The following is a 12,297-nucleotide window of genomic DNA, read 5'->3' on the forward strand; positions in this document are numbered from 1 at the left end:
GGCTTTTGGACTCTTAGGACTCATGCATCATTGAAATACCTAACCTCCAAAGTGACTCGAAGCAGCTTTATTTTGGCCTGTCTGTAACCGGCCAAGATAATGGAGGCGCAGCAGGGGTATTACATGCATTTAGATGGATGTAGACCAGGCAGAGTGGTAACTACACCCAGAGGTATTTCAACTGATCACTGTCACAGTTCAGTCTACCTAGGTAGACTTGTTTGCCTCACCAGTCAAAACTCAGGCAGCAAGGTTTTTAAAATTCCAGTCAGTACAGGGGCGGAAAGGATAGATTATGCAAACAAAGTGGTCAGAGGGTCTCTTATATGCATTCCTCTTTATACCCAGTGCCCCCAGAAAAGTATGGATGGAAAGGGCAAAAATAATGCTAATAGTGCCACACAGGCCAAGGAGAACATGGTTCTTGGAAGTCATGAACCTATTCCAGAAACACTCCACTATCAATAAGGGAGGATCTGCTCACACAAGGACAGGGGTGTCACCAGGACCCAGCAGTAGTCAACCAGCCTATATGCAAGTTGAGCAGAACATACTATTGAAGGAGGACATTGACCTACCAATACACATTTAGGGCATTAATACTATGGAATACAACTAAGAGTCTGAGCTTCCTTCAGAGGGGATTTGCCATTGCTGTCATCTGAGGCTGAGAGACTGACTTGCTCAAGGTCACCCAGTGGATTTTCATGGCCAAGCATTGCTATTTCATGGGAACCACTGAAAATGTCATGCAGTGCTTGCTGTCAAAAGTGATACAAAGCCAAGAGAACCGGATCATTTCTATTAAATACTGTGTATGTTATTTATTACATTTTCATTCTTGATGGTTACCATCTACTTTAGGAAAGGGGTAGGTGAATCTATTATTTTCATTTTCTCACAGAATTATTTGAATTTATTAATGTATCAAAAACATGGAGTGGTTTCATGCACCACTTGGATTACTGTTTTTGAAATAGAGACTGGAACTACACTAACAGAATTCAAAGATAATCTGAACCCAGAAATATTTACTTATAAGGTATATTCACTTTTAGAGTTGTGCTTTTTATAAGAGTTTTTTTTTTAAAGAAAAAATTAAAGGTAACTTTTGGCAGTGGCTCTCTAGTCATAATCAACACGCTGCTGTTGTTGGTACAAGAAGGGTTGGATAAAGACCACTGGCTGAACACTATCTGCTATTTAGAGCAAGGAAGTTGTCTTTACACCCTTACATTGAGAGTTTCCTAAGAGCACCAATATTGATAAAATGTCCTACAAAACACAGGTACCTAAATTGGAATCTACACCTTGTCAGTGTGAGAAGAGCACTGGATATTCCCTCGGGACCCAGTTGTAATCAAGTTGGATCCTCTCTTCTTTCCGAAAGTCAATTCAACCTTTCACAGATCACAAGAGATTGCTCTATCATTGTTCTGTCCTCTCCCTGCCAAGGAACTGAAAGAGTTATGCAATACACCCTCTATGTGTACAGGGCACTCAAGATAAATATTAGCTGCTCAAAGCAGATCAGAGTATCTGATCACATATTTGTCTCATTCCATTCAGTGGAGAAGAAGGTCAATGCTGTCAAGATGGATAAGGATCTGTAGCACTTTTATTATTAGAGACCCCACTGCCAGGGACGGTTATCATCCATTCCACACATTGCGCTGCTACTTCAGCTACCCTGTCCATAAATGCACTTATAATAGAGACCTGTAGAACAGCAACATGGGTTTCCCTATAAACATTTGTTCACCACTACTTTTTGGAGGCCTTCTAATCAATGGAAGTCTCCTTCAGTAGACAGGTAATGCAGGCTGTAGTCACCAAATAGTCTGTCTGCCTCAGGTTATCCACCTGCAGGGAGGTGGCTGTGATCTCTCTTACATGAGGATGTCTCTGCCTCCATTGCCAGAAAAAGAAACACCAGCCTTGGTGTGAGATGGTGTTTTTTGGCAATGCAGGCAGAGACAACCAATACCACCCTGAACAGAGGACCAAAGTCTCCCTCACGGAGGAGAAGGTAATTTCTTGGGTTACACCATTAGCTTTCAGCATTGAGCATGGGTTGTTATTCTTAGCTACTCATTCTCTTCTTCCTTGAATGTTATATGTTGTAAAAGAATGTTAGAGGAGCTACATATTTAGCTGTATCATGGACTGTGAAATATGAAGGGTTGCTCCTCCTGATAGTAATTCCCTCAAAGTCAACTTCCTGTCTACTGAAGCCATGAGGAAGGAACAACTCACATGAGGGTGTCTCTGCCTGCATTGCTGAAAAACCCCATCTCATAGGTAAGGCCAATGTTCCTTTTTCTCTGACACGTTCCATCTACTTGTTGATCTTGATGAAGACCACAAAGTCGACTCCTTCAAATTTTTTCAGACTAAGCAGGTGTACTGTAATTGTTTCTTGCAGTTACATCACCTATTATGGGAAATGTTACTCCGAATGGTGGAATATAAGCCAAAGAGCTAGACTATCTGCCTGACAACAATTTACTTCACTTGATAGCTAAATATGTTTCTGCTAGTTTCAGGGCTGATCATGCAAACCAAGAACATCTGCTTCCTTGCTGTTCCCAGCCATTTCTTTGGTTGTTCCAGCCTTAGAATTGGGTTTAATTACTTTGTTGTCTATGGTTGACATAACAAAAGGTAATATTCAAAATTCTGCTAGTGCTACAGGATGTATGCTGCTTAACAATACCAGACCAGATAGCTTTTTTCTCTCAACCTAAGAAGACATGCTACCAGAGTTTTCCACACTGAAAAAGCTTGCTCCAAATATCATTTTGACTCTTCTGGCTCCAACGGATCCTCCCCTATTCTATCCCTATCCGGGATAAGATAAAGGAAGTACTCAAGTGTCCCTTGTCAGAAGATGTATAAATGTCATTGAAGGATATATGAGGTACATTTTTGGAAACATGTAGTATTGTCAGTAAACTCTGCTGTTGGTCCCCCATATTTCAGATAAATACCAGCTAAGGCTTGCCTAATCCCTACTGCCTAAGATGCTTCTCTTTGTGGCCTTGGGTAATGGTATCTGGGGGGATCTGTACTATTGATATTTTTCTTGTTCACACTTTTATTCCTGGCAAAGATCATTTCTGTTTTTCAAGGACAGATCTTATCATCATCTTGAATGGAATGGCCCATAGCTGACGGATCCTAGAGACTGGGGACCCAAAAACAAACAAAAACAAAAACTCTTGCACCACAAGTGTAGGTCCCTTTCACATTTCCATAATACTTATCTAGAATGCAGCAGTCCTTCCATTATAGTATCTAAGCTTCCTGATTCTGAGATTTAAATCTAAAATCTCCTGAATGACCCCTTGTCATCGTTTGCTCCCTCTGTCTTTCTCAGATGCAGTAGTATGGACCCAGTTCCTTTCCTCTCCCCCATGGTCTAATGAGGAGCAATGGCTCCTTTATGAAGCAAGTATCTGGCCTCGCTTGGAAATCCATCAGCCCCAGGTCCTAAATGTCTGGTGCAGTCAGACACCTCCATCTCAAATCAATAGTGATGCTTCTAGCACTACTTCAGCCAGCTTTATGTGCTGCAGATGGTATTTCATGTTTGGTGTGATTCATGTCCATACTTCTTCTGTCACATCACATTTAACTTGCTACTGTCCATGATCCTGGTTCCTCCTAACCATGGATCAAGGACGTTCCAGCCATTTGCATCTGCTTACTTCTTTGATGATTTGATTGTCTTGACTTTATTACCAGACTATGTGAAATGGGATAGGCTCATAAGCTTTCCACAGAAAAATCATTTGAGACTTGAGTGGACATATTTTGTTCAGTTCTCTGTTCCCCAGTATCTGCACCAGTTCAGTGCCCATTGCACCTTGTCCTTGAATTCTTACTGGGGGCTGGGTTGATGTTACCAATGTGAGTTTATTTGACTATGTGCTTTGCCTACTATATTCTAGTTAAAGAGTATTCATTATTTTATAACTCCAATCAATAAGTTTGTTGAGTGGCTTGCTGAATTTATATATCCATTCAGATTGGGAGATTGGTTGGTTGTACTGAAAGATCTCATATTCCAACTGTTTCCTGTTCACATTAAATGCAGAATTTGGGGGTTGTAATTAATTTTCTGCATTGTACTATTCAAATGTTTGTCTTATGCATCTATTTTATTCCCACTGTATTCAGAAACAGGAGTAGTTCTCTAGCCAGATGTGGAATTTCTCTCCATGTTTTGTCTTGGTGGAATATAGTGCTGCTGGAATTTTCCTAGACCTTATCCTCCATTTAGTGACCCTGTTGCTGAGTCGTGTCATTCACCCAAATATACAAGCAAAACACAAAGCTATATCACAAGTCACATGCAAGTGTCCTGTCACTGTTTGGATTGTTCAGATAATTCACCTCTGCTATCCAATTGCTAACTTGTCCCCTTAGATCCATTTTCATTTAACTTTGAATGGTCTTTGAGAGGGGGTCTTGGTCCTGTACTTGTATCAAGTTGCTGTGTGGACGCAGTCCTTTCTCTTTGCCCATCACCACAAGACAGACATCCAAGCTGGGTTAGCATGTACTGCTGTCTTCATTTGAATGGCATCTAGCCTTCCACTAGTAAATCAGCTCACTAGTCACTCGTGTGTTATGTGTAAACACCATGATGACACAGGACCGATTTATCTATGGCTGTACAGTTGTTCCTCCAGATTCGCTGACTTCCTGTTCGCAGTCTTGCACTTCTGCAGATGGGAAGCTAGAAGGGACAAAATGGTGTGTGTGCCTGTGCATGGCAGTGCACCACCATTATGTACAATGAGTGCTTAAATATATTGCGGATTTCTGATTTGCGGGGGGGGAGGGTTCCAGAACGAGTCCCCCGCAAATTGAGAGGGACAACTGTAATTCTTTGAGAAGTTATTGATGCTTTCACAGCCTGTCTTCTATCCCCACTATTGGTGCCATAGGGTTGTTCCTTGGATTGATACATTTGTTTCTGAATAACGTCTTGCTCAGATGCAGAACTCATATGTTTGGTGTATGGATCAGAATAAGGATGTCCTCAAATTGAATTTGTTGGCTCTTTTAGTTTCCTGTGCTCCCATTAACATACTAGCCTGAATCCTGTTGTTTCAGTTAAAGCATGGGTGCCCAACTTGGAAGGAGGTAGGGGCCAAAATTAAGGTCGGCTAGGTTGTTCGGGCCACCAATAGATTTAGGACAGTGAAATGTAGGACATTTAGGAGAAATGTAGGACATTCAAGCAAAATGGAGGACACAACCAAATAAAAGCTGGACGCATATAAATATAAATCCATACTTCTTAGTCATGCTCAAAATGGAGGCTATTGTGGAATCCCTCCTCCTGGACAGGAAGACTGAGATGGGAGACATGTCCAGGAAAAGGAGGGAAAGTCTGGTCACCCTGCTAAGTGGCAGGCTTCCCTCCCTCCCTCCCTCCTTTCTTTCTTTCTTTCTTTCTTTCTTTCTTTCTTTCTTTCTTTCTTAGTGTCTTTCTTTCTTTCCTCCCTCCCTCTCTCCCTCCTTCCTTTCCTTCATTCTTTATTTCCTTGCTTCTCTTCCCTCCCTCCCTCCTTCTTTCTTTCTTTCCTCAGATCCTTCTTTCTTCCTTTCCCTGCTCCCTCCCTCCCTCCTTTCTTCTTTCTTTTCTCCCTCCCTCCCTCCTTCCTTTACTTTGTTCTTTATTTCCTTGCTTCTCTTTCCTCCCTTCCTCCTTTCTTCCTTTCCCTCCCTCCCTCCCTCCCTCCTTTCTTTCTTTTTCTTCACTTCTTCGCTTCCTTGATTCTTTCTTTCTTTCTTTCTTTCTTTCTTTCTTTCTTTCTTTCTTTCCTCCCTTCTTTCTTTCCTTCCTTCCTTCTTTCTAGAGGAGGAGGGGGATGGGGAAAGAGACAAGGACATCCGCACGCCGCATTGTCCTCCTCCTCCTCCTCCTCCTCTGCCAAGTCGTTCGCCTTTGAGCGGCCTGCGGTTTTTGCCAGGCAGGTATCCTTGCCGACTCAGCAGAAAAGGAGAACAACATGCCGGGCAGGTGTCCTTGTCTCTTTCCCCCATCCTCTCTTGTCTTTTTCCCCCATCGCTGGGCGGGCAACCTTGAGAGGAGGGAGAGGACGGGGGTAAGAGACAAGACAACCCGTCCACCACATTGTCCTCTTCTGCCAAGCATTTCATCTTTGAGTGGCAAGGCTGGTAAAAACCCCAGGCCACTTGAATGACATGGCAGAGGACAAGGAGGACAGTGCGGTGGGGGGTTGCCTTGTCTCTTTTCCCCTCCTCTGCCTCTTCTGCTGAGTCGCTGACCTTTGAGCAGCCTGGGGGCTTTGTCAGGCGGGCAGCCTTGTGAGGACAAGGATCCTGAATCCCAGGCCGCCTGTCAAAAAGGCACAGCGGTCTCCTCCTCCTCTCCCATACACACCCCAGTGAAGACCCTGGGCCCCTTACCTTAATGGACCAAACCCCTGCCCTCTCTTGCTCTTTTGCTCTCTCTCTCCCTGCCCTCCCCGTTCTACTCTGCTGCTTGCCCTGCAAAAAGCTCCTCCCTCAGGGCCTCACTCCTTCTGGGGTGAGAGGAGCTGTAACTAAGCCTGCCCCCAGCAAAAGCTCTCCTGGGAAGTCTGGGGGAAGACTCCATTGCTCCCATCCTCCAAAGCCCTGTGCAATCAGGGAGGACTCTGGGAGCCGGGACATCCTCTTCCTCCTGACTATTTGGCCCCAGGCCTCCAGAAATCCTTTGGCGGGCCACAAGTTCTGCACACCTGAGTTAAAGTATTGCTGATCCACTAAAGCAATTGTTTCAGTGTGCATCAGCATACAGGTGAAGCTTATTGAGTGGGTTTATTCTAGTTGGGACTAATCTAGTGGATTCAGGCCACAAATAGTTAACAAAGGATCATCTTCAGACAGCTATAATGCTACCTTTATTTTGTCATTTGAGTTTCAGTCTTACAAAATTTTGCTATTTGAGATACTCACCTTGAGTAACTCCATCAAAACACACATTTTGTCTCTACTTGAATTTCCCCCACTCTATTTCTATTTGTTCTTTATTTGTGTTTTGTTTCCCTAGAGTAAGGTAAAAAACAGTTGTAGATTTAACATTTATCACTTAGATAAAGCAGAGATAATCATTTATCAGAGAGGATGAAGCTCTCCCTAGGCATGAATGGTTTGTTTTAATTTATCTATTTTATTTATTAAATTTATATCCCTGCTTTCTTCATGTATGGGACCCAAGGCGGTTCACAAATAAGGGCCACCTTGCTTCCTATAGTTATCTCTATTTCCTATAGTTATCATAGACAAAGTAACTCATTTCTTTTGTCAGGATCTGTTTCCATGTCTTCATACATTTTGATGTACAGTTAATCTGTCATTAAGAACGAATAGCTTGATGTGTCACAAATTATGTGGTTATCCTTAATCTGGCCTGAGCTACCCTTTGCTGTGGGCAGATCAACAAAGCATAATTATTAAGATCAGAGGGGGAAGTAAGTGTGACTTATGTGCAAAATTATTATCACTTGCATTACATTACTATTCAGCCTTGGTGACCTTTTCATAGCCTTTTAAAAAAACTACAAATAAAATCCCATAGGAATATGTATATCCAGGAATTGGCCAACTGATTATACTCTCCAATTTCAGAAAAGTATCCTTCTCCAGATAGGTAACAAGACAAGCAGTCCCTGAACAGATTGGTGCCACTCTATTCAAACAAATATTAATTTCCATATCTTTCAAGTACTGGATCAGGCTGCAGCACTCCAGTATTTCACTATCCAATTTGCCCATGCCCTTTTGAACTTGATCATCTAAGAATCCTTAATACATGCAGTGCATGTGAAAGTGAAACCAAGTACCTATATGTCACTTGATTCTTCTTTCCCATACCTTTTTCCTTCCTTTCCATTTTTGTCATGTTTCCCCTATCCCTCCCCACCTCTCCTTCTTTCATTTGCTGCCTGAATATAGTGGTCTTGCCTCATAAGAAAAATGTTGAATTGGATTCCTTTTTTAACTTCCTGCTTCACTAGTGAAAGTTATCCCTGGCTTTAATTCACATTTCCACATACATATGTTTTTAAGTCTCTGAACATGTGCTGTTTGTGGAATGAACTGACTGAAACAAAGACCAGCATTTGCTTCCTTTCAATCTTTGTATCTTTTTTATATGTCTTGTCCCAATTGGCTTTAGTATGACTTTCTTCCTCCTATCATGCCTGTGGCGGACTCTGTAGATCCTACATCATGGAGGCAGGGCTTACGTAAAACTGGCATTCTTCTAGTGCCCAGTAAAGGTGAAAAGTCTCTGGTGAGGGCTTTATGTGTGGTTCCCCCTCCCTACAACTGCTAAATAACAAGTGTTAATTCAGATGTTAACACTACAGTTGCATGGTTTTCAACAGTGTGTCTTCTTTGCATCTCATTGATAATGTGTAGTTTATAGTGCAATGTTTAAAGCTAACCATTGAAAAATTTATTATTTTTACTGGTTCAGAATTTTTTTTAATGAGGTCATTAACTTGCTGAGGAAATTGTGTGAGATTTTGCTTCCTTCTCCAGATGTACAAAACAAATCCATAAGAAATTAATTCTGAAATATTCCATGATGCATGGAATTATAGAATAAAACACAATGAGGATTATAATGTCTTCCTTTTGTGACCTTTGTATAGTTTCACTTTCAGATGTGAACAAGCATCTATTACCATATAAAAACTCTTGTGTTTTTACAGGAGCAATGGTTTGCTTGTGCCCACCTCCTTGGCAGCCATGGTTGCCCTTAATGTGCATAATCTGAGACTGGATCATTGTCTTTACTGCCACAAAATACAGTGGTATGCAAGCTATTCTTTTGCTACCTCAGAGACGTTGACAATATATCTACCATTCTGGTCCCAGTGAGATATCCAGCTGTCCATATGTAATGGTTTAAATTATTTGGGTTTTACATACATATTATTTCTTGTAACTTTTTGTTGCCCCCTTTCTTTTGAGAAACACATGCCCTTTGGGAGGTACATTAAAATATTATACCTGTAGAAGACAACAGTCTTTTTCATGCCTATAGTTTTTGGGGAGAACATAGTGTGGGCGCTGTAATGTTTTAAAGGGGATTCCTTAAGGAGGCTTGTTAGAATCGAGCTTATTGGATCAGAGTGCAACTCTGGAAAAGAGCATTAACTACTGTGGACAGGCCATATGGCAGGTAAGCAAGAAGATTTGGAGGTAGTCTACTGTCGTAGCTGTGTAAGATTTCACTACAGTGGCTATGTAGAAGCAGAAGTAGAAATCATATAGCTTTAAACTATGCCTCACAACTAATAACCACTGTGTTGAGCATACAAATTAAATGAGGTAAAAAAAATTCTAATGACTGGCTTTATTTGCTACCACCTAAAAATATCAGAAGTGGCTATGAATTTGGGGTAAGTTACTGATTTAATATGAAGGGTAAGAGAAAAGCCAAGACCCAATACTTTCCCCCCTACAGCTAGAGTCCATGTTGGATAAAGAAGTTAGAAAATTAATTTATCAGCCTCCCAAATGTGGGACTTCACAAAGATCACGAAGGAGAAAACAGGGTTGCTTGCCTGTAACTGCTGTTCTCCAAGTGTCCTCTGTGCAGTTACACATCCTGCTACCTTTACCTTCCAGAGAAGTGCAATTTGTTCTAAAAATTATTCAGTTAGTGACTAGTCATGGTATCAAGGCAAGTGAATATAAAGACATGATTCCCCTGTTTCATGCACACATGTCAATGAGAAGGGCATAGGCAACTCTTGTCAAGGTTTTAGATTTTTTTTCAAATTGTGGCCTGTGCATGCACACTCCCAAAGGTCTGACTGCACAGAGGACACCTGGAGAATAAGATTTACAGAAAAGCAACCCTGTGTTTTACAGTTCCCAAGTTCAACTAAGGTTTCTCCCAAAGAAGAAGAGAGAAAAGATGAGTCTCCTGCTTCATGGAGATTAGGTCTTCGAAAGACTGGCAGTTATGGGGCACTGGCAGAGATAACAGCTAGCAAAGAAACTCAGAAAGAGAAGGATTCAACAGGAGTTATGCGTTCAGCTTCAAGCCCTAGATTGTCTTCTTCATTAGACAACAAAGACAAGGTAACTTTTTTCAAAGCACACAACTTGATTAATTCATGGTTGGTGGCGGGTTAAGAACAGGACTGTGTATATTTAAAAATAAGAAAGACCCGATCTGAAGGTGCTGAACTCCATATGAAATGGTCACAGATCATGGAATAAAGTTTCTACCATTGAAATTATGAGGGCAGTTATGAACACATGTGCATACAGCTTGATTAAATCTCAGAGGTTCATGCAGTTGTTAGACATGTCCAGATGAGAGACCTCAGGAGAGAGGTACAACACTTCAGTGACCTATGTGTATCTTTCTATATTTATACCAGTGCTTTGCCACAGCCATTCTTGTAGCTTCAAGAATGTTGCATTTTCCCCATTTAGCCAACTGGAGAATCTTTTTAGTTTGTGGTTGCAATAAGTACTAGACTTTTGCTGCTTTCATTATCGCAAGATAGTATCTTTTGGTGTCAACAGTAGGGACATGGCACATTTTGATTTCCCTAACACCTTGTCTTGGAAGCATAATTCTGTACAATTACCAGGCATGTTGATTGGTCTCTGTGTAATTTAGTTCACATTTGTCAAATACATATTTATTTACTTGAATACTAGAAGTTTTGTTTGATTTTCTTTACAGTGAAATCTGTGCAGCATCAACGCTTCATTATTGAATGATGTTAACATCAACAATAAAGTCTAAAGCTGGGGTGGGCAATGTTGTCCCGATACTAATTTCAAAAGTCCTTTGTAACCAATCAATTTGAGTCTCTGGCAGTAGCACTCTGTCCCTTCCCTACTAGCCAAATGAGCAGGAAGGAAAGGGATTGAATTCAGTAAAAAGAACAGATGACAGAAATGATACCACCTGCCCTGATTCTGGCTTTGCTCACTTGTCAACATGGGGATCCAAGGGAATCTCACAGTAAACAAACAACAACAACAACAACAATAATTTGCCATCCCATCCAAAAGATAAGAAAGTAGATGAGAGAACATTAAATGTGCTTCTTTTTAACAATGCACTTATTTTAATGTTACATTGTGTTTAAATTAACCAATTCAAATTCTGAGACTCAATATTAAAAATAACAGGAACTGGGATCATGTATGGCCCTTAGATATTGTGGAATCCTCTTTTCTAAAAATTGAAATTTAAACTAATTATGCTGAAACACAAATTGAAACCACTGTGGCTTTTTTAGGAGAAAGATACAAAAGCAGCTAGACTTGCATATGTTGCACCTACAATACCAAGACGACTGGCCAGTACATCTGACATTGAGGAGAAAGAAAACAGGGATACATCAGCCAGTTTAATACGTGGTAGTGGTTCTTACACAAGAAGAAAATGGGAAGAAGATGCAAAGAAAAATACATCAAATGAAGGATCTTCACCACTAAACACAAGCTATCAAAGAAGGTAAATAGAACTGCAATATGAGGCCAGTTTATATTTTTAAAATTATTTGTACATACTCAAAATGTAAAGGAAGTTCTTAGCTGTTTTAATTAAGCTCCATAGTAGATCATAGTTTTTGAAATATAAGCATTTTCAAATAGAAATTTAATAAATACAGTGGGCCCTTGGTATCTGTTGGGGATTGGTTCCAGGATCCTCCAAGGATACCAAAATCTGTGGATGGTCAAGTCCCATTAAATACAGTGGCATTATAAAATGGAAAGGATAAAATCAAGGTTTGCTTTGATAAATTTATAATTATTTGATAAAGAATCTGTGTATACGGATGGGGAACTGTAACAGTATTGGTGTCCTTCTGGAATGTTAGGTGTAGTTCATAATTTATTATAATTTTTAAACAATGGAAAATGCTGTACTTCACCATATTACATAGGTATATTCAGTGTTAGCTAAAAGGTCATCAATTCAGGGGGAGCCAGGAGGAAAGGAAGGCTCTTACACTTTCCTAGGCCCTTTGGCATCTTATTTTCAGAAAGAGTAATTAGGGAAACCTTACAAGGTCTACATTTATGATCCTTCATGCAACTTACATATTGGCTCTGAAGGCCAAGTTTTGTCATGGATAAAAGGATTCTTTTTTCCATTGTAAGGGCCAGCATAATCTTTTTGATCTTGTTACATTGCATGATGGTAATTTATAATTATTTTTTAACCACTGCTAAGCAAGCAAGTTGGTAGATGCTTCATTGCAACTTTTCCTTGTAGTGGCAGCTTGA

The 12,297-nt window shown here is 40.7% G+C and overlaps 1 protein-coding gene across 1 annotated transcript in view; it reads left to right on the forward strand.

Annotated features, from left to right (window-relative positions):
• The window catches only part of PPP1R12A (protein phosphatase 1 regulatory subunit 12A), a 163,443-nt gene that overhangs the window by 109,875 nt on the left and 41,271 nt on the right, over positions 1–12,297 (forward strand). The window contains exons 11-12 of the mRNA XM_042467984.1: positions 9,910–10,122; positions 11,304–11,521. Of these exons, the coding sequence (XP_042323918.1) occupies positions 9,910–10,122; positions 11,304–11,521 (431 nt within the window). The remainder of the gene's footprint in view (positions 1–9,909; positions 10,123–11,303; positions 11,522–12,297) is intronic.

This window comes from Sceloporus undulatus, chromosome 5, assembly GCF_019175285.1.
Source record: "Sceloporus undulatus isolate JIND9_A2432 ecotype Alabama chromosome 5, SceUnd_v1.1, whole genome shotgun sequence".
NCBI lineage: Eukaryota > Metazoa > Chordata > Lepidosauria > Squamata > Phrynosomatidae > Sceloporus > Sceloporus undulatus.